The sequence below is a fragment of the Ictalurus punctatus genome, chromosome 21 (genome assembly GCF_001660625.3).
Source record: "Ictalurus punctatus breed USDA103 chromosome 21, Coco_2.0, whole genome shotgun sequence".
NCBI classification, from domain to species: Eukaryota; Metazoa; Chordata; class Actinopteri; order Siluriformes; family Ictaluridae; genus Ictalurus; species Ictalurus punctatus.
Window position 1 is genome coordinate 20062666 of NC_030436.2, and position 22335 is coordinate 20085000.

The 22335-nt window shown below is 40.6% G+C and overlaps 2 protein-coding genes across 9 annotated transcripts in view; both read left to right on the forward strand.

Moving 5' to 3' along the window:
* The first annotated feature begins 220 nt into the window (after window positions 1-220).
* Window positions 221-19592, forward strand: il17rc (interleukin 17 receptor C). Of its 4 annotated transcripts, none has more exons than XM_053674144.1 (15): window positions 221-546; window positions 3869-3999; window positions 4370-4586; window positions 5220-5320; window positions 6511-6610; window positions 7952-7981; window positions 10899-11011; window positions 11659-11715; window positions 11960-12029; window positions 13628-13851; window positions 14971-15027; window positions 15163-15208; window positions 15440-15535; window positions 15909-15947; window positions 16475-19592. In XM_053674144.1, the coding sequence occupies exons 2-15, from the start codon at window positions 3895-3897 to the stop codon at window positions 17134-17136; spliced, it is 1917 nt and encodes a 638-aa protein (XP_053530119.1). In that variant the 5' UTR covers window positions 221-546; window positions 3869-3894; the 3' UTR covers window positions 17137-19592. The 4 variants fall into 4 exon arrangements, with proteins under 4 accessions (XP_053530119.1, XP_053530118.1, XP_053530121.1 ...); XM_053674143.1 differs by lacking the exon at window positions 221-546 and adding an exon at window positions 553-1170; XM_053674146.1 differs by lacking the exon at window positions 221-546 and adding an exon at window positions 553-1170 and having other exon boundaries at window positions 11662-11715.
* A 149-nt stretch (window positions 19593-19741) lies between these two features.
* Window positions 19742-22335, forward strand: part of LOC108254763 (protein disulfide isomerase CRELD1) — an 8688-nt gene continuing 6094 nt past the window's right edge. For all 5 annotated transcript variants that reach the window (XM_053674150.1, XM_053674148.1, XM_053674149.1 and 2 more), the window contains exon 1: window positions 19742-20777. In XM_053674150.1, coding sequence (XP_053530125.1) covers window positions 20575-20777 — 203 coding nt within the window. In that variant the 5' untranslated portion in view covers window positions 19742-20574. The remainder of the gene's footprint in view (window positions 20778-22335) is intronic.

Consider the following 22335-nt stretch of genomic DNA (forward strand, 5'->3'; position numbering starts at 1 on the left):
TCCAGTCCTCTTTCTGAGTCACCTGCCTTATGTTTACGGTAACACACACACACACACACACACACACACACACACACACACCTAGTGCATGTTTTTCTCAGGAACTGGGTCTTAAACATACTGCCTTACTTAAACGTATTGCGCAATAGTTCGCACCCATTGTTTACGGTGCACACAAGTGGCGCACGATGTGGTCGGGAATGCTACTGTACAGTGCATAGTGAGCATTGCTCACCGTGGGCGTGGCTTCAGGTTTCACTGCGTCACCCGTTTCTATGGAAATATAGCCTACTAACGCTGTGGAGACGGTCAGAGTTATGAAGACTTTATCATTAACGTTAAGTGTTCTAACCTGGTACTGCTCGTAACACCGTGTTATAATGAGGGTTGTAATAGAGACTGTTTATTACGTATGTAATAAAATTAAATAAAAATACAAAAATAAAATGAGCCTTGAGTTAGGAATAAGGCACGCCCACTTCCGGGAATCCATACGTCACGAGCTTACCTGCGAGCGCAGCCCGAGACCTGTCCACCACAGCACAGGTAAGAGCGGGGTAACGATTCGGACACACTTTCTCTTATTTTAGTTCATAGACAAGATCTTTCCCTTTTTGTTTATTTGTTTGTTTATTTACTGATTGATTGAACACCTGGGCTGGATTTGAACGCGCGGGATTTCAGGTGTCCGGCTGAGCGCGAGACGGGTTTGTTGCCCCGCGTGACTTCCGCGCGCCGAGCTGAGCATGAAATCTGATGTCGCACTCTAACCCCGCTGTAATTATAGAGCGTGATCATCTTATCATCTTATATTATCACATGCACTGTCACCCGCCTTCCTAAAGAATTATAACTTTATTTATCTGCTTTTATTTTAACAAATAATAATCATAATAATCATAACATATCGTGGTTTAAATATTTACATTTAGATGCTCAGCTTGAACTTTATTACGGTGTTTGTGTGTCTTTGTTTACATGTGAACCAAAATCAGGAACATTATAGATAATATAGGGTTAAAAAGAAAATATACCAATACTTTTTGTTGTTGTTGTTGTTGTTGTTGTTGTTTGTTTCTGACTTAAAAAAAAAAAAAAGTTCTGGCATTAAAAAAACAGTATCTCAAAGGCCTTTCGCAGGATAACCTGATTAACTAGCTCCGTGGGTTGGTAAGTGACTCACTACATGGATAGTTAATATACACATCTGTGCATATGACGAATCAAATAGTGGAACAAGATAATCCGTTCAACTCTTGAAATAATAATAATAATAATAATAATAATAATAATAATAATAATAATAATAATAAATCAGAAGTTCAAATTTTGCTGCTACCAAAAATAAAGAAAAATTTTTGTGTAGTTGTGTTGTGTTGTGTTGTGTAATGTGTAGTGTTGTGTAATGTTGTGTGGTGTTGTGTAATGTTGTGTAGTGTAGTGTTGTGTAATGTGTTGTGTTGTGTAATGTTGTGTTGTGTTGTGTAGTGTTGTGTTTGGTAATGTGTAGTGTTGTGTTGTGTAATGTTGTGTTGTGTAGTGTAGTGTTGTTGTGTAATGTTGTGTTGTGTAGTGTAGTGTTGTGTTTGGTAATGTGTAGTGTTGTGTTGTGTAATGTTGTGTTGTGTAGTGTAGTGTTGGGTAATGTGTAGTGTTGTGTTGTGTAATGTTGTGTTGTGTAGTGTAGTGTTGTTGTGTAATGTTGTGTTGTGTAGTGTAGTGTTGTGTTTGGTAATGTGTAGTGTTGTGTTGTGTAATGTTGTGTTGTGTAGTGTAGTGTTGGGTAATGTGTAGTGTTGTGTTGTGTAATGTTGTGTTGTGTAGTGTAGTGTTGTTGTGTAATGTTGTGTTGTGTAGTGTTGTGTTGGGTAATGTGTAGTGTTGTGTTGTGTAGTGTAGTGTTGTGTTGTGTAATGTTGTGTTGTGTTTGGTAATGTGTAGTGTTGTGTAATGTTGTGTTGTGTAGTGTTTGGTAATGTGTAGTGTTGTGTAATGTTGTGTAGTGTAGTGTTGTGTTGGTTAATGTGTTGTGTTGTGTAATGTTGTGTAGTGTTGTGTTGTGTAGTGTAGTGTTGTGTTTGGTAATGTGTAGTGTTGTGTTGTGTAGTGTTGTGTTTGGTAATGTGTAGTGTTGTGTTGTGTAATGTTGTGTTGTGTAGTGTTGTGTAGTGTAGTGTTGTGTTGGGTAATGTGTAGTGTTGTGTTGTGTAGTGTTGTGTAATGTTGTGTAGTGTAGTGTTGTGTTGGGTAATGTGTAGTGTTGTGTAGTGTTGTGTAGTGTAGTGTTTGGTAATGTGTTGTGTTGTGTAATGTTGTGTAGTGTAGTGTTGTGTTTGGTAATGTGTAGTGTTGTGTTGTGTAGTGTTGTGTTGGGTAATGTGTAGTGTTGTGTTGTGTAGTGTAGTGTTGTGTTGGGTAATGTGTAGTGTTGTGTAGTGTTGTGTAGTGTAGTGTTTGGTAATGTGTTGTGTTGTGTAATGTTGTGTAGTGTAGTGTTGTGTTTGGTAATGTGTTGTGTAATGTTGTGTAGTGTAGTGTTGTGTTGGGTAATGTGTAGTGTTGTGTAGTGTTGTGTAGTGTAGTGTTTGGTAATGTGTTGTGTTGTGTAATGTTGTGTAGTGTAGTGTTGTGTTTGGTAATGTGTAGTGTTGTGTTGTGTAGTGTTGTGTTGGGTAATGTGTAGTGTTGTGTAGTGTAGTGTTTGGTAATGTGTTGTGTTGTGTAATGTTGTGTTGTGTTGTGTAGTGTCGTGTCGTGTAGTGTTGTGGTATGTAATGTTGTGTTGTGTTGTGTAGTGTCGTGTCGTGTAGTGTTGTGGTATGCAATGTTGTGTTGTGTAGTGTCGTGTCGTGTAGTGTTGTGGTATGCAATGTTGTGTAGTGTAGTGTTGTGTTTGGTAATGTGTAGTGTTGTGTAGTGTAGTGTTGTGTTGGGTAATGTGTAGTGTTGTGTAGTGTAGTGTTTGGTAATGTGTTGTGTAATGTTGTGTTGTGTTGTGTAGTGTCGTGTCGTGTAGTGTTGTGGTATGTAATGTTGTGTTGTGTTGTGTAGTGTCGTGTCGTGTAGTGTTGTGGTATGCAATGTTGTGTTGTGTAGTGTCGTGTCGTGTAGTGTTGTGGTATGCAATGTTGTGTAGTGTAGTGTTGTGTTTGGTAATGTGTAGTGTTGTGTAGTGTAGTGTTGTGTTGGGTAATGTGTAGTGTTGTGTAGTGTAGTGTTTGGTAATGTGTTGTGTTGTGTAATGTTGTGTAGTGTAGTGTTGTGTTTGGTAATGTGTTGTGTTGTGTTGTGTAGTGTCGTGTAGTGTTGTGGTATGCAATGTTGTGTTGTGTTGTGTAGTGTCGTGTCGTGTAGTGTTCTGTAAAACTGTCCTTACTCGTGCTGCCTAAACGAGCGCGTGCTGACCTTTCACCCTGCTGCAGAAGGGGGTGACCTGTCATGTTTATCTGACCGTACGGACGGTGTGTGAGAAATGCGATAGTCCGCTTCTAAAACCCAGTTTGCATTAAACATCGTAGCTGGGCTTCATCATTTCGAAGTAAGGGCATGCAAATGTTTGTACTCCACTGTTAATGTTAGTGATAGTGATCATTTTATTTGTCTAGCCCAGCTCTTGTCATTTCGAGTCCAAAGTGATATGCATGAAAGATTCACAACTAGAAGATGCACAACGTTAACTAATGTAAAAAAAAAAAAAAAAAAAAAAGATAGGGATTTATAGTTTATGAGAATTAATCATGTGAATAATTACCAGCTGAGGAATAATTTAATTTTATATATATATATATATATATATATATATATATATATATATATATATATATATATATATATATTTCTTGTTCTTTTGCTTCTTTTTGGCTGCGAGGGTGAGGAGAGCGAAGGTGCCAAGCCATGTCCCTTCCGTGGCGCTTCCTGTTCCTCGTGCTGGTTGGAGCTTTAATGTGTGCAGCAGATCTGAAGAAATATGACTTGCAGAAGAACATCACCTGCTCTCAGGTGAGCTGCACGTTCACAGACACCTCCGAGTTAAGACCTTTACACTGAACATCACACTGTTGAAGAAAGGAAAACGAGAAACTTGTGAACGAGTTCCGCATCTGCACACTGGCTGAAGGAACGAATGTTCAGATGTTGCACTCCAGCATCTCGGAAGGCCGTGTAGAAACATCTGAAACCAGAGAACTCCCTTCCAGTGTCAGGTTTCAACCCGTTACTACTGGAACGTTTTCCGTATGAACGCTCTTGTTTTGTTTTTTTTTAAAATCCTGCTGGAGTTATGTTTCAGTGTTATCTGCTGACTCTCCTGGTTAAATAAACGCACGGGATCACGTGACGTTAATGTCGTACGTTTGTGCGTGTGTGACAGGGTCTGAGAAACTGCCGAGTCAGCCGTTCCAACTCTGTGGTTCCTCCACGTGATTTCGGCCCCGTGGAAGTTTTGTCTCTCGACGTAGAGACCGCCCTGTGCTGCAGAGCACCGCAGAAATGCAGAGCGTGCCTCAGGATCCGGATCCAACTCCGAATCCTCCGAATCGACGACGTCAGCGGAGAAACTCCAGAAGACTCTGAAGACGGGGCCCGTGGTGAGCGACTATAGTGTCTGTGTGTGGGAATGTCTTTCCATTTGCAGCTCAGGGATTACTAATTGCGTGGAAAACCGTTTTATGTTCTAAATCTGAACCGTATTCCCGACTAAGCGTCCTCTCGGACTCGATTCTGCGAGTCCTGCAAATGAAACTCGTTCATTTTTAAAGTAAAAACGTCACGAGGGGCGACTCTGAGAAGGAGGAAAACCGGCTGTGAGGAAAATCGTTTACTGCTTCAGATCAGAGCGTGGTTTTCAAGTTCGCTTTGAACACAGATTTTATTTTTTTTAATTTTTTTTCCATTTCTTAAAGACATTTGGATAAACATTTACGCTTGAAATTTGTTTCTAAGAAAAGTTCATTTTGGATCAGAACGTCATTTTAATAAGTAGCTTTTACTTCGAACGGACGTGTTGCCCGTTGTAAGTATCGTGCGTGTAGAAGGTAGTGTACCTTTTAGTTTTTCCTTTGACAAAATCTTTCCCATGTGGAATCTAACAGAGTGTGTTCATGTGCACGTGTTTGCATAAAAATCGCCTGTTTTTGAGCTTCCTCAGGCTCATATTTACTCATAAACCATGTATTAACTCTCTCTCTCTCTCTCTCTCTCTCTCATTACACTCACAACAGCTGCTATAACACTGTCCTACACGTCTGCGCCAAATCTTCAGTCCTACAAGAGGATCAACTTTACTGTGAAATCCGACACATGGACGGACCGAGAATCTGAGGTGAGCACAAGCGCATCACTGCAGCCGATTAGCTGTTGCGCATCCCAGAATAAATCCAGGACTGAGGGGGAAAACAAACAGAACAAACTCCTGGGAGTGGGCGGTCAGCTATGAGGCTCGCAGGAATTAAGGCCATGTTCATTAACATTAAGACATTCACTTCATTCGTTCATTCATTCGTTCATTCCTCTTCAGTAGCTACTTTATTCTGGCCAGGTTCATAGAGGTTTAAATCTCAAGTTTTTTTGATTACAGCAAAATTGGAGCAAAAATTATAGTGTAAAATCTGCTTAAACGCTTCGTCCCACGCAGGGTCGCTGAGGGTTAAATGGCAGATTTGTTTATATTCTGTGAAATGGGAGCAAAGAAATTTGTTAGAAAATGTCAGGGGAAGTGAAAACAGAAATAATAACTTCGAAGGCTTGTGGGATTGGTCAGAATTCCTTCGGGAGTGGACAGGATTGGTCAGAATTCCTTCGGGAGTGGACAGGATCGGTCAGAATTCCTTCGGGAGTGGACAGGATTGGTCAGAATTCCTTCGGGAGTGGACAGGATTGGTCAGAATTCCTTCGGGAGTGGACAGGATTGGTCAGAATTCCTTCGGGAGTGGACAGGATTGGTCAGAATTCCTTCGGGAGTGGACAGGATTGGTCAGAATTCCTTCGGGAGTGGACAGGATTGGTCAGAATTCCTTCGGGAGTGGACAGGATTGGTCAGAATTCCTTCGGGAGTGGACAGGATTGGTCAGAATTCCTTCGGGAGTGGACAGGATCGGTCAGAATTCCTTCGGGAGGGGGCGGAACCGGGATTAGGAACATCTATAAAAACGAAGAGGCTCCATGACGCTAGAGAGTTTGCATTCTCCTTAAATCAATTCCATTCGTTTAAAAAGGTTAAAGGGGTTGTTTTGTTTTTTGTCCGTTCCCTCAGTGATTTATTTCCTGGACCGCGGGTGTTGACTGAAAGCAGTACAGTTAGCTGTACTGCAATAATGTATGTAATAAAATGAATACATGTTTGGCGATAACTAACATTAGCCCATTGGTTGTTACAATAATTAAAAAAAACAAAAAAAACAACCTTTAAGTATTGTACTACACACGTCCTTCCTGGAATGTGTTTATGTAGCGTATTGGCTGAATGCATCCATCTGTCCAACCCTCCACAAGACCCTGTTAATGTTTGTGTAGGTCACGGTGGTGGTGCACGAGGGCGTGTTCCTGGGGAGCTCTGTGTCTGTCACGGTGAACAATATGTCACGGGACGTTCACTTCCCGCAGCACAACTCGGGTAAGACTGAACTTCATCTCGGCGTGTCAGACGTGCTTCAGTGGCAGAGTGGCGCTGTGACAGTGCTCAGACAATCTGACGGCTTGATGCCAGCTGATACTGACTGTGATGTTTGCACAACACGCTGGAACTTGAAACACAGGCCAGATTGAGTGCACATACTCAACATTAAACACACAATATACAATAATACAATAATACAATATACAATAATACAATAATACAATATACTATAATACAATATACTATAATACAATATACAATATACAATTATACAATATACAATAATACAATATACAATATACAATAATACAATATACAATATACTATAATACAATATACTATAATACAATATACAATAATACAATATACTATATACAATAATACAATAATACAATATACTATATACAATAATACAATAATACAATATACTATAATACAATATACAATATACAATAATACAATAATACAATATACAATAATACAATAATACAATAATACAATATACTATAATACAATATACAATAATACAATATACAATATACTATAATACAATATACAATGTACAATAATACAATATACAATTATACAATAATACAATATACAATAATACAATATACAATGTACAATAATACGATATACAATAATACAATATACGATGGCCATTTAACATCACCTCTAAATACTCTAAATGTAGATTAAAGTTAACACCGAAACTGAAAATATTTTGAGACTGTTGGTGGACTGTTTCCAACAGTGTAATGACGGTCTGAAACAGGGCCGTCCGATCTTATCCGGTGTGAGCGCGGGTTTTCATCCGATCACGCCACACCCGATTCCACCTGATTAATTAGTCGCGCTTGGCTTTCGTTAGACTCGGTGTGGCTTCCGCTTGGTTCGAATGAAAACCCTCACCCACACCGGCCCTTTCCGGATAAGATCGGACGCCCCCTGCTCTAAAAATCCGTTTACCCTCTCTGGTCTGATTAGTGGAGCAACAACAGGACTTGTTTAAAAGAAATAGCGTTTAAAGTCGATTATCCAGTGAAAGACTGAAACGAAACCACCGAGGCCCGTCGGCCGTGTCTAATCTACAGCCATAGAGACCAGTAAAGACTAAACGTTGAGCATTTAAACGTTCCTGTCGTGTTAGTGTGGAACTTTTTTTGCTTTTTTTTTTTAAAGCAGAGAATGTTATGTAACTGGACCTGTTCATTTCGGGTCTCCGGGAAGTGCATATCGACATATTTCCTGCTTACAGATTCCATGCATGTTTCTGGTGGTGCAGTGTGAAGTGTTTGGGTAACGCTAAGCCTGGTGTTTCTTTCTCTTCCTCCACAGTGTGCTCTTCTGATATAGAGGAATGTAAAAGTGAGTATCTGATTTACTTGTGTCACTCTACCGTGTAATTATCTACCTGTTTTGTTTGTCCTCGACTGCTGCCATGGCAATAAGAAGGTTGATGATTAATCGCCTTCTGCTGAAATCCAGATTAGTGCGTGCGTGCGAGCTCGAACTGATTATCTCGGTCTAATGATCCCTTACTTACCGGACAAACAGCAATAAATTGCAGCCATCAGACTGGGGCGGTGAATGTGGGACATGAATAATCTTTCACAAGGTTTATTGTATTTTCCAGACGATGAGACACGTACCGTGGAAGTGCGAGTCGGTGCTCTTATGTGTGGAGAGAGAAAAAAAAAAACCCAAAACATTGACAGTAGAAGGGCTGGTAATCAGTCCCTCTGTGATGGTAATTTCCCATCACAGAAATGAGCACAAAATCCAGCACAGTGTTCTGTGGAGCTTGCAACCTCTCACAACTACCGAACACGAGTACAGCTCACAGGTCTCGTTTACCAACAAACAGCGCTCGCGAAAGTCCGCGCGTAACTATTTTTGCGCGAGTGCGGTTCAAGTAGTTTTCCGCCAAGCTGCGTGAAATCCTGTACGGACCGGCTAACCATAAAGGCTAACTTTAATGCTGTTTGTTCCTAAAGTAGGGTTCACGTCGTATGATTTTAGGCCGGTGGAGTTTGTCGGTATTCTCCGTAGTTTAGACGAGCGCCGTAGCAGCACTCGCACGCCGACGTTTTAATCAGAACTTCCTCACGCCAACAGAACTTTGCCGTTGTCCGTCTCAACTCGCAACGCCAAAGCAAAGAAGTCTTTTAGGACTTGCACAAAATCGTCGGCTGTAAATCCACCTGAAGAGGAACGATGACGTGCTAAACTACAGAAGTAGTGTTACATTACAGTAGTGTTACCTTTCAGTAGTGTTACATTACAGTAGTGTTACATTACAGTAGTGTTACCTTTCAGTAGTGTTACATTACAGTAGTGTTACATTACAGTAGTGTTACCTTTCAGTAGTGTTACATTACAGTAGTGTTACATTACAGTAGTGTTACATTACAGTAGTGTTACCTTTCAGTAGTGTTACATTACAGTAGTGTTACCTTTCAGTAGTGTTACATTACAGTAGTGTTACATTTCAGTAGTGTTACCTTTCAGTAGTGTTACCTTTCAGTAGTGTTACATTACAGTAGTGTTACATTACAGTAGTGTTACATTTCAGTAGTGTTACCTTTCAGTAGTGTTACATTACAGTAGTGTTACCTTTCAGTAGTGTTACCTTTCAGTAGTGTTACCTTTCAGTAGTGTTACGTTACAGTAGTGTTACGTTACAGTAGTGTTACGTTACAGTAGTGTTACCTTTCAGTAGTGTTACCTTTCAGTAGTGTTACATTTCAGTAGTGTTACGTTTCAATGTGTTACATTTCAATGTGTTACATTACAGTAGTGTTACCTTTCAGTAGTGTTACATTTCAGTAGTGTTACATTTCAGTAGTGTTACATTACAGTAGTGTTACCTTTCAGTAGTGTTACATTTCAATGTGTTACATTTCAGTAGTGTTACATTACAGTAGTGTTACCTTTCAGTAGTGTTACGTTACAGTAGTGTTACATTACAGTAGTGTTACCTTTCAATGTGTTACATTTCAATGTGTTACATTTCAGTAGTGTTACATTTCAGTAGTGTTACCTTTCAATGTGTTACATTACAGTAGTGTTACATTACAGTAGTGTTACATTTCAGTAGTGTTACGTTACAGTAGTGTTACATTTCAGTAGTGTTACATTACAGTAGTGTTACCTTTCAGTAGTGTTACATTACAGTAGTGTTACATTACAGTAGTGTTACCTTTCAGTAGTGTTACATTTCAGTAGTGTTACATTACAGTAGTGTTACATTACAGTAGTGTTACCTTTCAGTAGTGTTACATTACAGTAGTGTTACATTACAGTAGTGTTACCTTTCAGTAGTGTTACATTACAGTAGTGTTACATTACAGTAGTGTTACCTTTCAGTAGTGTTACATTACAGTAGTGTTACATTTCAGTAGTGTTACCTTTCAGTAGTGTTACCTTTCAGTAGTGTTACATTACAGTAGTGTTACATTACAGTAGTGTTACATTTCAGTAGTGTTACCTTTCAGTAGTGTTACATTACAGTAGTGTTACATTACAGTAGTGTTACCTTTCAGTAGTGTTACCTTTCAGTAGTGTTACCTTTCAGTAGTGTTACGTTACAGTAGTGTTACGTTACAGTAGTGTTACGTTACAGTAGTGTTACATTACAGTAGTGTTACCTTTCAGTAGTGTTACATTTCAGTAGTGTTACATTTCAGTAGTGTTACGTTTCAATGTGTTACATTTCAATGTGTTACATTACAGTAGTGTTACCTTTCAGTAGTGTTACATTTCAGTAGTGTTACATTTCAGTAGTGTTACATTACAGTAGTGTTACCTTTCAGTAGTGTTACATTTCAATGTGTTACATTTCAGTAGTGTTACATTACAGTAGTGTTACCTTTCAGTAGTGTTACGTTACAGTAGTGTTACATTACAGTAGTGTTACCTTTCAATGTGTTACATTTCAATGTGTTACATTTCAGTAGTGTTACATTTCAGTAGTGTTACCTTTCAATGTGTTACATTACAGTAGTGTTACATTACAGTAGTGTTACATTTCAGTAGTGTTACGTTACAGTAGTGTTACCTTTCAGTAGTGTTACATTACAGTAGTGTTACATTTCAGTAGTGTTACGTTACAGTAGTGTTACATTACAGTAGTGTTACATTTCAGTAGTGTTACGTTACAGTAGTGTTATGTTTCAGTAGTGTTACATTTCAGTAGTGTTACGTTTCAGTAGTGTTACATTTCAGTAGTGTTACATTTCAGTAGTGTTATGAGTCTAAATGTTGTGGTTTGAATGTCCTACAGCTCCAAGAATCTTCAGAGAGATCAACAGGGACAGAGGCGTGGTGGAACTGAAAGCCGAGCCCGAGGAGATGCTGGTGATATGTGTGAAACGGAAAGGGATGGGCTCGTGTCGGGTGAGACCTGAACGCATCTCCGATCCCGTCTGTTTGCTCACGCCATCCTTCACGGAACAATGATTCCTCTTTAGATATGGCTTTGTGTGTTCGTACATATTGACCCTTAAAGCACGTTTTATATCACGTCGTAATGAAAAGGAAATAAAAAGACATAAAAACATAAGTGACGCTAGGCGATCGTGTTTCGCCGTTAGCTCCTAAAAACGAAAGCGTCTTTTCCAGCAAGTTCCGACGAAGGTCGGTTATTTCATTCGAAATTGGGGACGACTTTGATGCGAACGCTGCTCTGCAGTGCAGCTACAGAAAGCTAGTCCTCCATCTGCGAGATGACGAGGTTCGATGGCGTTTATGGCGGTGTGAAGCTTTGAAAGGACGAAGCTGGACAGAGTGAAGGATTAAAGTGCCGCCGCAGCGCTCTCTTTAGGCAGAGATTGAGCGTGGGTGAAATCACACCGCACCGATATCTATAGGCAGGAAAGCGTTAACTAGGTCAAAACAGACTTAGAAAAGAAAAAGTCCCTCAGATTTTCACTGTAACTTAAATCTTGGAGGCTACTGGATATTAGTTTATATTATATATTGGATTTTTCCTGTGAAGCTGGATTAAGTGCTAAAACAAAACGACGTCATGTTTGTGTCTTCAGCAGCTGAGCGACCGGATCATCCCCCTGCACGCCGTCACACACTGCATGTGTTTCCAGGTACAGCGTCTCACGTGCTGGAGATAAGATGTTTCTGTTTAATCATCATTTACACAGTTATTGTGTTTTATTTGCAAACGTAAGAAATTAGAACATGACCACGAAGCACCGTGAATTTACTGATAATTATATTGTACATGTTGAATATCACAGTATATCATAGAATTAATGATCAGTCATCATGTGTGTGTGTGTGTGTGTGTGTGTGTGTGTGTGTGTGTGTGTGTGTGTGTGTGTGTGTTAGGCTTGGAGGGAACACAGAGAATATGAAAAATCTTACCGGTCTGAAACTTGCCCCTTTGAGGATGACAAAGGTGAAATACACAGTTACAGACATACACAAATATATACACCGTAATATAATCTGTAGAGCACCTGTGTGTGTGTGTGTGTGTGTGTGTGTGTGTGTGTGTGTGTGTGTGTGTGTATTTCACACTACAGTAACACACTGCTGGTTATTAACTTAATATAAAAGCACAACTTATTATTAATTACACACTATTTCTATGAACGTTGCTCCAATTAGAGCGGTTATATTTTTTGTTTTTATCTGGATGTATTCGTCATATATTTTGGTTGCACACGGTGTTGAATTAATTGAATTCGTTTATTACAATTAATTGGTGTCTGATTTCACATTTAGAAGATACACTTAATGTGACTATTTAAATGAGCAAGAAATACCAACACTTACTACTAATAATAATACTACTGCAAATAATAATAATAATAATAATAATAATACTGTGAAAATAATAATACCGTAGTAATAATAATAATAATAATAATAATAAAGTAATAATTATAATAATAAAGTAATAATAATAATAATGTAATTATAATAATAATAATAATAATACTGTAGTAGTAGTAGTAGTAGTAGTAATAATAATAATAATAATACCGTAGTAATAAAGTAATACTTATAATAATAATAATAATAATAATAATAATAATAATAATAATAATACCGTAGTAATAAAGTAATAATTATAATAATAATACTGTAGTAATAATAATAGTAGTAATGTAATTATTATAATACTGTAGTAATAATTATAATAATAATAATAATACTGTGAAAATGATAATACTGTAGTAGTAATAATAATAATAATACTGTAGTAGTAATAATAATAATAATAATAATAATAATAATGTAATAATAATAATAATACTGTAGTAGTAATAATAATAAAGTAATAATTATAATAATAATACTGTGAAAATGATAATACTGTAGTAATAACAATAATAATAATAATACTGTAGTAGTAATAATAATAAAGTAATAATTATAATAATAATACTGTGAAAATGATAATACTGTAGTAATAACAATAATAATAATAATAATACTGTAGTAGTAATAATAATAATAAAGTAATAATTATAATAATAATAATACTGTGAAAATGATAATACTGTAGTAATAATAATAATAATAATAATAATAATAATACTGTAGTAATAATAATAATAATAATACTGTAGTAGTAATAATAATAAAGTAATAATAATAATAATAATAATACTGTAGTAATAATAATAATAATAAAGTAATAATAATAATAATAATAATAATAATGTAATAATAATAATACTGTAGTAATAATAATAACTTTATATAACACCTTACATACATACAAAATGCAGCTAAAATAAACAAAAACGCTTAAAGAAATAAATGGTAAAGTGGCATAATAATAGAAATGCAGTAAAGTACAGTGTTTTTAATCTGTGCCAGATGGAGCCTGAGATACTGTGTGTGTACTGGTAATAAATAAATTGAGTAATAAAATGAATAAATACAGAAACTCTTTCCCACGGATTTGACTCACAGCGCAGCACTGAACCTGTGCAGTCTTTTTTAAGCTCAGAATCCTAACGCTCGGCGGTGTTTCCCACGCAGAGTTCAGCAGGAACGCAGCGAGGAACATGTCACTCTCCGTGGCACACTCCGAGACCAACGAAGGTCGTCCAGCACTGAGCTGGAACATGAGCGCCCCCTGCAGGCTGGAGGCCGAGGTGTGGCCTTGCCAGATGGCCGTGACTCTGGGTGGAGGCTGCACGGAAGTGCCCGGTTTCCGACGGAACATCAGCTCCGGGTGGGAAGAGAACATCAGTATGGTGTGGGTGAGTGAGCGAGCGAGCGAGTGTGAACGCTCTTACACCTCAGCAGATCGTCGCCCTGATGAAACCGGAATGTTCCGGGTGTGCTCTTATCAGTACTATGTTCGTCATGTGGGACCATCAGGAACCATCACACTCTGGGAAACCCGTACAGGTTCTATGTAGAACCGAGTGTTTCCGATCAGAAGGGTTCCATGTAGACCCTTTTTTTTTTTTGGACACTTAAGTATACAGTGCACCCCTAAAGAACCTTTTTTTTTTTTTTAACTGCGTGAGTGTGCAGCACAAACTCCAAACGACTGCTCGTTATTTTCCTTTCATTATCTACAAAGGGTTCTTTAAGGGTTAACCGTAAAGTCCAGGATTATTATCACACACACGTTAACAATCTTCACTGATGATGTTTGAGAAATCTGCTGGGGTTTTTAAAAAAATGATTCATTTTGCACCGATACGGTTTTCTAATCCCCAAATCGAACACGCGTATGTATCAGAGCGAGGTGTGTCAGGTTCCAGTCAAACACTCTCCTCCTCGTCCTGAAGGTCTGCCAGGTTCAGGTTTGTTCACATTAAACACGCCCACAAATGTTCTGCCACTGTAAATAATCACGGGTGTGATGTTGGTTGTAGTAACAGGGGCGTGCTGGAATGCAGGGCATGTGTGGATGTTCATGTTTGGACACACCGACCATTTGTTTATTTAGGCTGCTTTGTTTTGTACTCGGTGGTTCTCATGTAGTGCTACAGGAAATGGCAGCAATTAAGAGTTATATTTACACGGGAACGATTTTGCGATAGAGACGGCCCTTAAAATGGCCGCCTCGCCGATCAGCGCCCTGACTACTGAACTAGGGAGCTGGTTTTTGGAGCTGGTTGAGCTCCAAAATCTGGAGCCAGATTACAGAACAGTGAGATTAGATGTGAGTTTTTTTTTTTGTTTGTTTGTTTGTTTTTTTTCATATTAGCAACAAAACGTCAACAACAACAACAACAAAAACAGCCGTCACATTTTTTTTCTGAAAGATAAACAAACAAAAAAACTTTTAATGAGCAGTGAGGTCACTTTATCAGTGCTGTTGTGTTTGCTGTCAGTCTGAACGACGCTGCCATGTTTTATTACAGACGTCGGGCGCGTTCCTGGACGTTAGAACCACAAACAACCTGCAAATCTGTGTGATGGTAAGAGTTCCCATCAGGCCTGAGTGATGCTCGCTCATTTACATCTGTTAAGTAGTGAAATTATACATCAGTATGAGGTACTATAAGCATTGTGCGTGTGTGTGTGTGTGTGTGTGTGTGTGTGTGGTGTTGCAGTTTAAGGTGGATGGAGAAACGTTCGGCCCCGTGTGTGAGCGTGAAGGTGAGTGTCTGAGTAAACATCTTTCCTTCTACACAAAGTTCTGTTCTTATGCCCGTCATGATTTGTGTTACTTCTCACTGGCTCACACACACACACACACACACACACACACACACACACACACACACACACACACACACACGCACTTTATATTCTCGTATCATTCTGAGCATCACGGTAATGACGGTAACTGCGCTGGATAACCTTCCCCGTGTTCGTTCCTCCTCTCAGCCTCCAGGGGGCGTTGGATCTGCGTGATGTCGGTGACGCTGCTGATTTCCGTCCTGTTGGCGGTAGGAGTGCTCGTGTTCAGGAGCAGGATCGAAGGTGAGTAAACGTCCTGTCTGTGATGAATGTGCGAAAGAGATGTGACGTGGGTAAAATACCCGAATCGTCGCCGGGCACAAAGTATTGGCACCCCTCCACCCTGTACGCCAGTGGAGAGTGGGTAGGATTTGGGCGATGGTACACAGAGGGTTAAGGTGCTGTGGGGTCCAGTCAGCTTTATACCATGTGATCAGAGTCAAGTTTATTGCCAGGCTTCTAGTATCTCATACAATGTGTGTGTGTGTGAGAGAGAGAGAGAAATGACCCATGCTCTCAATAATTCCAGCGATGCACTCCACTCGCTATGAGAGTCTGTGGACAAAGTGCCCTTGTTCACCCTCTCTCTCTCTCTCTCTCTTTGTTCTTCTCACAGAGTGGCTTTCAAACTCCAGTCCAACGCATCAGTCTCGAGGTATCAAGCGCACACACACACACACACACACACACACACACACACACACACACACTATCTGTACTTACTGTATGACACTATATGTCCTTTTGTCTGTCTTCCAACTCCTATCCTTCGTCTGCTTACTTTTCTTTCTCACTTTCCTCCATCCTTCCTTTCTCTTTCTGCATTTTTCGTTCTTCCTCCGTCTTCTTCTCTCCCCCATCTTCTACTTTCTTTCTCTCCATCATTATCATCATATCTAACTTTTTTTCTTCCTCTTTCTTTCTTGCCTCCTTTCCTCCCATGCTTTGGTTTTTCCTTTTTTTTTTTTTTTTTTTTGTCGCTCCTTTCTTTGTGTTCATTTTTTTCCTTCCCCCTCTCCTTTCTTCCATTCGTCTTTGCGTCGATTTGTCTTCTTTCCTTTTTCCCTCTTTTTGTTCCTTCATGCCTTTGCATTCCATTATTTTCATATCCGTGTGTCCTTTCTTCCATCCTATGTTTCCTCTGTGATTTTTCTCCGTCTCTCTCTCTCTCTCTCTCACTAGGCCTCCGTGGTGAAGTTCTGCTCGTGTACTCGTCCGGTTCCGATCCGTCTCTCTCAGAAACCGTGTGCTGGTTTGCTACTTGGCTTTCTGAGCTCGGGTTCTCCGTCTCTCTGGATCTGTGGAATCGGGCGGCCGTGAGCGCGATGGGTCCGACCCCGTGGCTACACTCGCGGCTCCAGCACGTCCAAAAGCAAGGTGGCAAAACCCTGCTGCTGCTCTCGCGCGACGCCGTGCTCCGAGCCAAGGCTTGCTATGAAAGCTGGAGCGGTGTGTCCAACAGAGAAGACGGCAAGGCGAGCAACACGCCCTGGGCGTGGAACTCCGACGTCTTCAGTTCAGCTCTCGGCGCCCTTTTCTCCGCTCGCCTGCAGGGCGGCGCCGCTGAGCACTTCGCTCTGGTGCAGTTGGACTCAGAGACACTCGACATACCGGAGATGTTTCAAGGTCTACGTCTCTACCAGCTGCCCTCAGAGTCTCAGCGCCTTCTCGTCGACCTCCACACCGGGCGCCCGGGAAGCTTTGGAGCTCGGCTCAAGAGATTCCTCTGGACCTGGAGAGCTTCGGCGCGGCTGGAGAAGAGGTTGAGGAACCGTGAGAAAGAGCGGTGGTCATGCACCACACTCCCGCAGGTTGAAGAGGAGACGCTCCCTCTGCGTGTTTAACTCAGACTTTACCTCGCGTAGCAGGGTTCGGTAATGAAATGAAGTCCGTACACCGTGTACATATGAAGGAAGGAAACGTTAGCGCCTCTGATTTATTCGCGTCTGTGGGGGACTCGGTATCAGTTCCAAAGTCAAGACGTTTGTGTTTTTTCTACCATTTTCATCTATTTGCGAGTAGGTGGTGTCGTGTAATCCTGCTTCTCGCTTCGCTCCTGTACAGACGTCTTTCCTTCTCACTCAGCGCCTTCGCTCCTGAACGACGGGGGTTCAGAAGACAATCTAGGCAGCAGTATAAGTATTTTACCTACACGGGTTTTTAGAGCAGGAGCTCGTGTGTGTGGTCGTAATGAGCAGTTCCGGACTAGGACTGCGACCTTCTACACCTACACTCAGCGCTGTAAAGTCTACGCGTAACTACTGAGCCCGTGAGTGAGGACGGGAACGTTTCAGAAACTTTATGATCCAGTGCTGGAGATTTTTATTATTTTTTAAACCCAGCCGCGCTAAGGAAGGAGCACGACAGCAGTCGAGTGCACAGAAAAGTTGAATTGTTTACACTAATGACGCCACGGTCCCTAAATCTACATACGGAATGCGTCCCGTGGCATTACTGATTCGCCACTCGTGTAATATTCCTACTCCCTTTCCGTGAAATATTGACAGACTGTTTAGATTTACAGGGAGGAGCATTAAACTGTAGTGTAAGAATAACCGGATTTAGATTTAGGAAATATTTAAAACGTATTAATTGCCAGTTCTTTAGCATGCCAAAGAACATTTTAACATTCAGAACCGGACCACGGAGCGATGGACGGAGGCGGGCCGGTCTGATGAATCAGGTTTTCTCTTACATCACGTGGAGTCCGAGTGCGTGTGTGCGCGTCGCTTTCCTGGGGACGAGACGGTACCGGGATGCGCTGTGGGAAGAGGGCGAGCCGGCGGAGGCAGTGTGATGCTCTGGGAAAAGTTCTGCTGGAAAACCTTAGATCCTGGTGTTCACGTGGATCTTACTTTGACACGTACCACCTGCCTAAACACTGTTACAGTGGCAGTGTCCTCTTTCAGCAGGATAACGCGCCAGGAACGGTTCGAGGAACACGACAAAGAGTTGAAGGTGTCGACTCGGCTTCCGAATTCCCCAGATCTCGATCCGATCGAGCGTCTGTGGGACGTCCTGGACAAACAGGTCCGATCCACAGAGACCCGACCTCGCAGCTTACAGGACTTAAAGGATCTGCTGCTAACGTCTCGGTGCCAGATCCCACAGCGCACCTTCAGAGGTCTCGTGGAGTCCGCGCCTCGACGCCTCAGAGGCACAAGGTGGACCTACACGATGTTATGCGGGTGGATTTAATGTCACGGCCGCTCGCTGTATAACTTCACACGGAGTTCTAAAAAGTCCTCCAGTAATCAACGCACGTTAGTCTTCGGCAATCAGTAATACGATATCCCGTGAATGTCGAGGTGCGCGGTGGTGTTATTAGGACCGTTTGAACATCTCAGGTGACGCAGCGTATTTGCACATTGTCTGAAGTGACTCATTTCGAAGAAATGTGAAAACGGTAAAATCGTAAAAAAAAAAAAAAATTTCCGGTCCGTAAAGCAAGCTAGCCGAAAGACACCCGTGTAGGGATGATTTAATACAGTGATGATATCACATCACGACCTGTGGTAGAAAGTTAAAGTGGAAATATAAAAATGGAAGAGATTTGTTTGGGATTTACACCTCTTCTCCAGAGTTAGCAGATCAGCCGAGACAGATTCACTGTCTGGCTTCGGCCTGGAGCTCGGTTAATCTCAGGTTAATATTTATATTATTTTTTTCTGCCAAATGATTTAGAACATATCTACTAGTAACACACACACACACACACACACACACACACACACACACACACACACAGACACAAAAACACCTCCAGTTTTCACCCGTTCAGAGCCGATGAAGATGGACTCTGACCTTCAGCAGTAAACACGGATCTGCTCCGAGTCTGTGGGTCGAATCTGTGGGTCGAGTGTGTGGGTGTATTTGTCCCCCCCACACACACACACACACTCACACACAGTTTAACAGATGTGGCCCTGTTCAGATAGGCCTCCTCGGGTTTCAATCTCAAATACATACAAATATCTGAAAGATGTGCACTTACTCAGGGGGAGAGAGAGAGAGACGGAGAGAGAGACGGAGAGAGAGAACTGTTTAAAATATCTACAAAACTTTTAAATGTTGTATATGTACATGTATATTCATATTCAAAACCAATTATAGCATATTATATAATCGATATGTACAGTGTGTCGGATTGTAAAGGTGTCGCTTTTTTAACCCGAATGTGTGTGAAATATACCCGTGGTGTCAGCTTAAAGCACGTGATTAATAATCCTGTGTTGTGTGAAGTGTTTTAAGCGTCTAACCTTTGACCTCCTGTTTATTTAATAAACACGTAACGAAGACACGACGACTGCTGACGTCATTCTGTAATTGTAACCGTCGGTTAGACTCAAATTCCCCCGGTCCGTGCAAGCGTGATCATTTTGAAAAGAGAGATGTGAGACATGTTGGACTGTTAGGCTGAGCGAAAGTTTGCACCCCTATCATTTCTGATTTAAAGCTGCAGAAAATAAACGTTCCTCCAGGACTGATCTGAAGAAGCCCGAGCGTGGCATGGAGATGTCGAGAAGTATGGGCGAAAACTTCTGTACAGTATGAACGTACACTTCGGTTTGCAGCTTATACAGTTTTGTGTGTAATAATGAAGGAACGTCTGGGCGAACCTTCACGAGCCTTCTTCGTTCATCCTCCCAATAACATCATCCCTAAAACTGCATCATGTCACAGAAGGAATAAAGGAGCAGACAGGACGAGATGATTCCTCCACTCCAGTTAGGAGAGGCCAACGGACTGACCCGTGATCCTTCTCTCACCTCACACACACTAATACTTTGAGGAATGTTAACAGGTTCCAGAAAAGGTTCCTTTTAGAAATCAACTAGAAGAGTTTTTCAAAATCTTAACACCTTCATAACCTTCCAAAAGAGCAGTGAAGCATTGTGTCCGTGCACCAGACTTTCACCAGGCTCCATCTGTAACTAGAACACTGACAAACAAATAAACATTTATCCCCCTGTAGATCTTAACCAGTTTTATCATGTCTCATTTTCCCTGGTGCACAACTTTTAGGCTGCCTGTATTGTCTTTTCTCACGTGAACACTTCTGTGTGTTTAATTACGTGTCTGTTCGTTTTATAAACGACTTCATCTTGTTTCTTGATCTGTTTTTCCTTCCCGCTGCGCATGTAAAGCATTCTGGATGTGCTCGATAAATAAAACCGGAGCGCCTTAGGGTGCACAAACTTTTGCGCACGCTAGTGCGGGACATATAGGCGTGTGTAACTCTGCGTGTTGTGGACAGTGAGCGGGTCGTACTCGATGGTGTAATGGGGGACATTTTAGACTCTCGGTGCAGTTTAAAAATATTCTCGGAGCTTCTGGGGCTATTAATAAACCCGCCGGGGGTTTCCCCGCCCACAGAGATCTGGACAGAAGGAGCTACACGGCGTTTAGAACAGACCCAGGGCTGGTTCTACTTCAGATCGACATCTCAGAACCGGGTTATGGACTACAGGTTCCGAGCGCAAAGGTAAGGAGGGAAACTCTACAGCTTTGATCGGTGTTTACGCCGTCATGTCGTCCTTAAATTATACCCGTTTCCTTTACTTCTCTCTCACACACACACACACACACACACACACACACACACACACACACACACACACACACACACACACCCAGCACTTTGAGTAACCCGAACTCTGAACCCTGTAGAAAGCTTAAAACGAAGCGCGCTCTCGTCGCCAGCTTGTCGGTATGAACCAGCGCGCGCGCAGCCACGCCCATTAAATAGGTTCAGGTGCAGGTGTGCATCATGACCCAATCAGCTCCCACGAATACATCTACTACTAATATAGACGCCCAATGAAATCCCCACATTCATCTCAGACCCTCACTGACTCGGAAATAAATTAATAAATTAATAAAACCTCCCTCACTGAAACTGCGTCAAGCTCGCGTTCATTCTCCACACGCTTTTATAGTATTTATGATGGACCTGGAATCCTGTTTTTTTATTTATTGTAATTTCAGCTTCACATCACTGCTAAGTTCAGATACACAGTATGCACACACACACACAGGCTGTATATATATATATGTATATATATATATATATATATATATATATATATATATATATATATATATACATATACACATACACACACACAGGCTGTATATGTGTGTGTGTTTGTATATATATATATATATATATATATATATATATATATATATATATATATATATATATATATATATATATGTATGTATATATATGTATATGTATATGTATATATATGTATATGTATACACACACACACACATACACACAGTGTGTGTGTATATATATATATATATATATATATATATATATATATATATATATATATATATATATATACATACACCCACAGTCTGTGTGTGTGTATATAACTATATACAGTATATATATATGTGTGTGTGTGTGTGTGTATACATACAGTTCCGCGATGAATAAATGCGTAGTTTATTCCGTTGGAAATTGGTCAAATCTCCTCCTCTCAAAATGTTTGCTTTCCATATTTGCTATCCATTTTACTTTATACACAACTTTGAACAGCCCATTTGAACAGCTGAAACATGAGACCCTGTTCCTGTAGACAAGCTGTGATTGGCCAGTCGCTGTTTAGGGGTGGGGTTTAGTGAAGGGTTTTATCGGTAGGAATATGATGCTAGGTCGGCTTATCCAGTCTCAAACAACCCCAGGGCTTGGAAATTGCCATTTATTGTCATATCCAACATAGTATGTAGTAGTGTGTGTGTGTGTGTGTGTGTGTGTGTGTGTGTGTGTGTGTATAAATATATATTGCCTACACCATATCCACATCATTTCCTTACTGAAAAAGTCACACGGATTTGACACAAGTCTGATTTTAGACACTCGACGTGTTATACTGTAATTCATATTTCACACATTTTTCACATGCAGTGCACATGGTTTTCATTTTCACGTGTAACGTTCTTCGCGTTTCAGTTACGTGTACGTGTATGGCACGCGCCACATTTACGTGATCCTTTATGTTCACTTTTCAGCATGTACAGTACGT

Excerpts from the sequence above, each read along its gene's own strand:
- il17rc (XM_053674144.1), top strand. The coding sequence starts at position 3,895 with ATGTCCCTTCCGTGGCGCTTCCTGTTCCTCGTGCTGGTTGGAGCTTTA. Across the intron at positions 13,852-14,970 it reads AGAACATCAGTATGGTGTGG|ACGTCGGGCGCGTTCCTGGA; the intron begins GTGAGTGAGCGA and ends GTTTTATTACAG. Across the intron at positions 15,028-15,162 it reads ACCTGCAAATCTGTGTGATG|TTTAAGGTGGATGGAGAAAC; the intron begins GTAAGAGTTCCC and ends GTGGTGTTGCAG.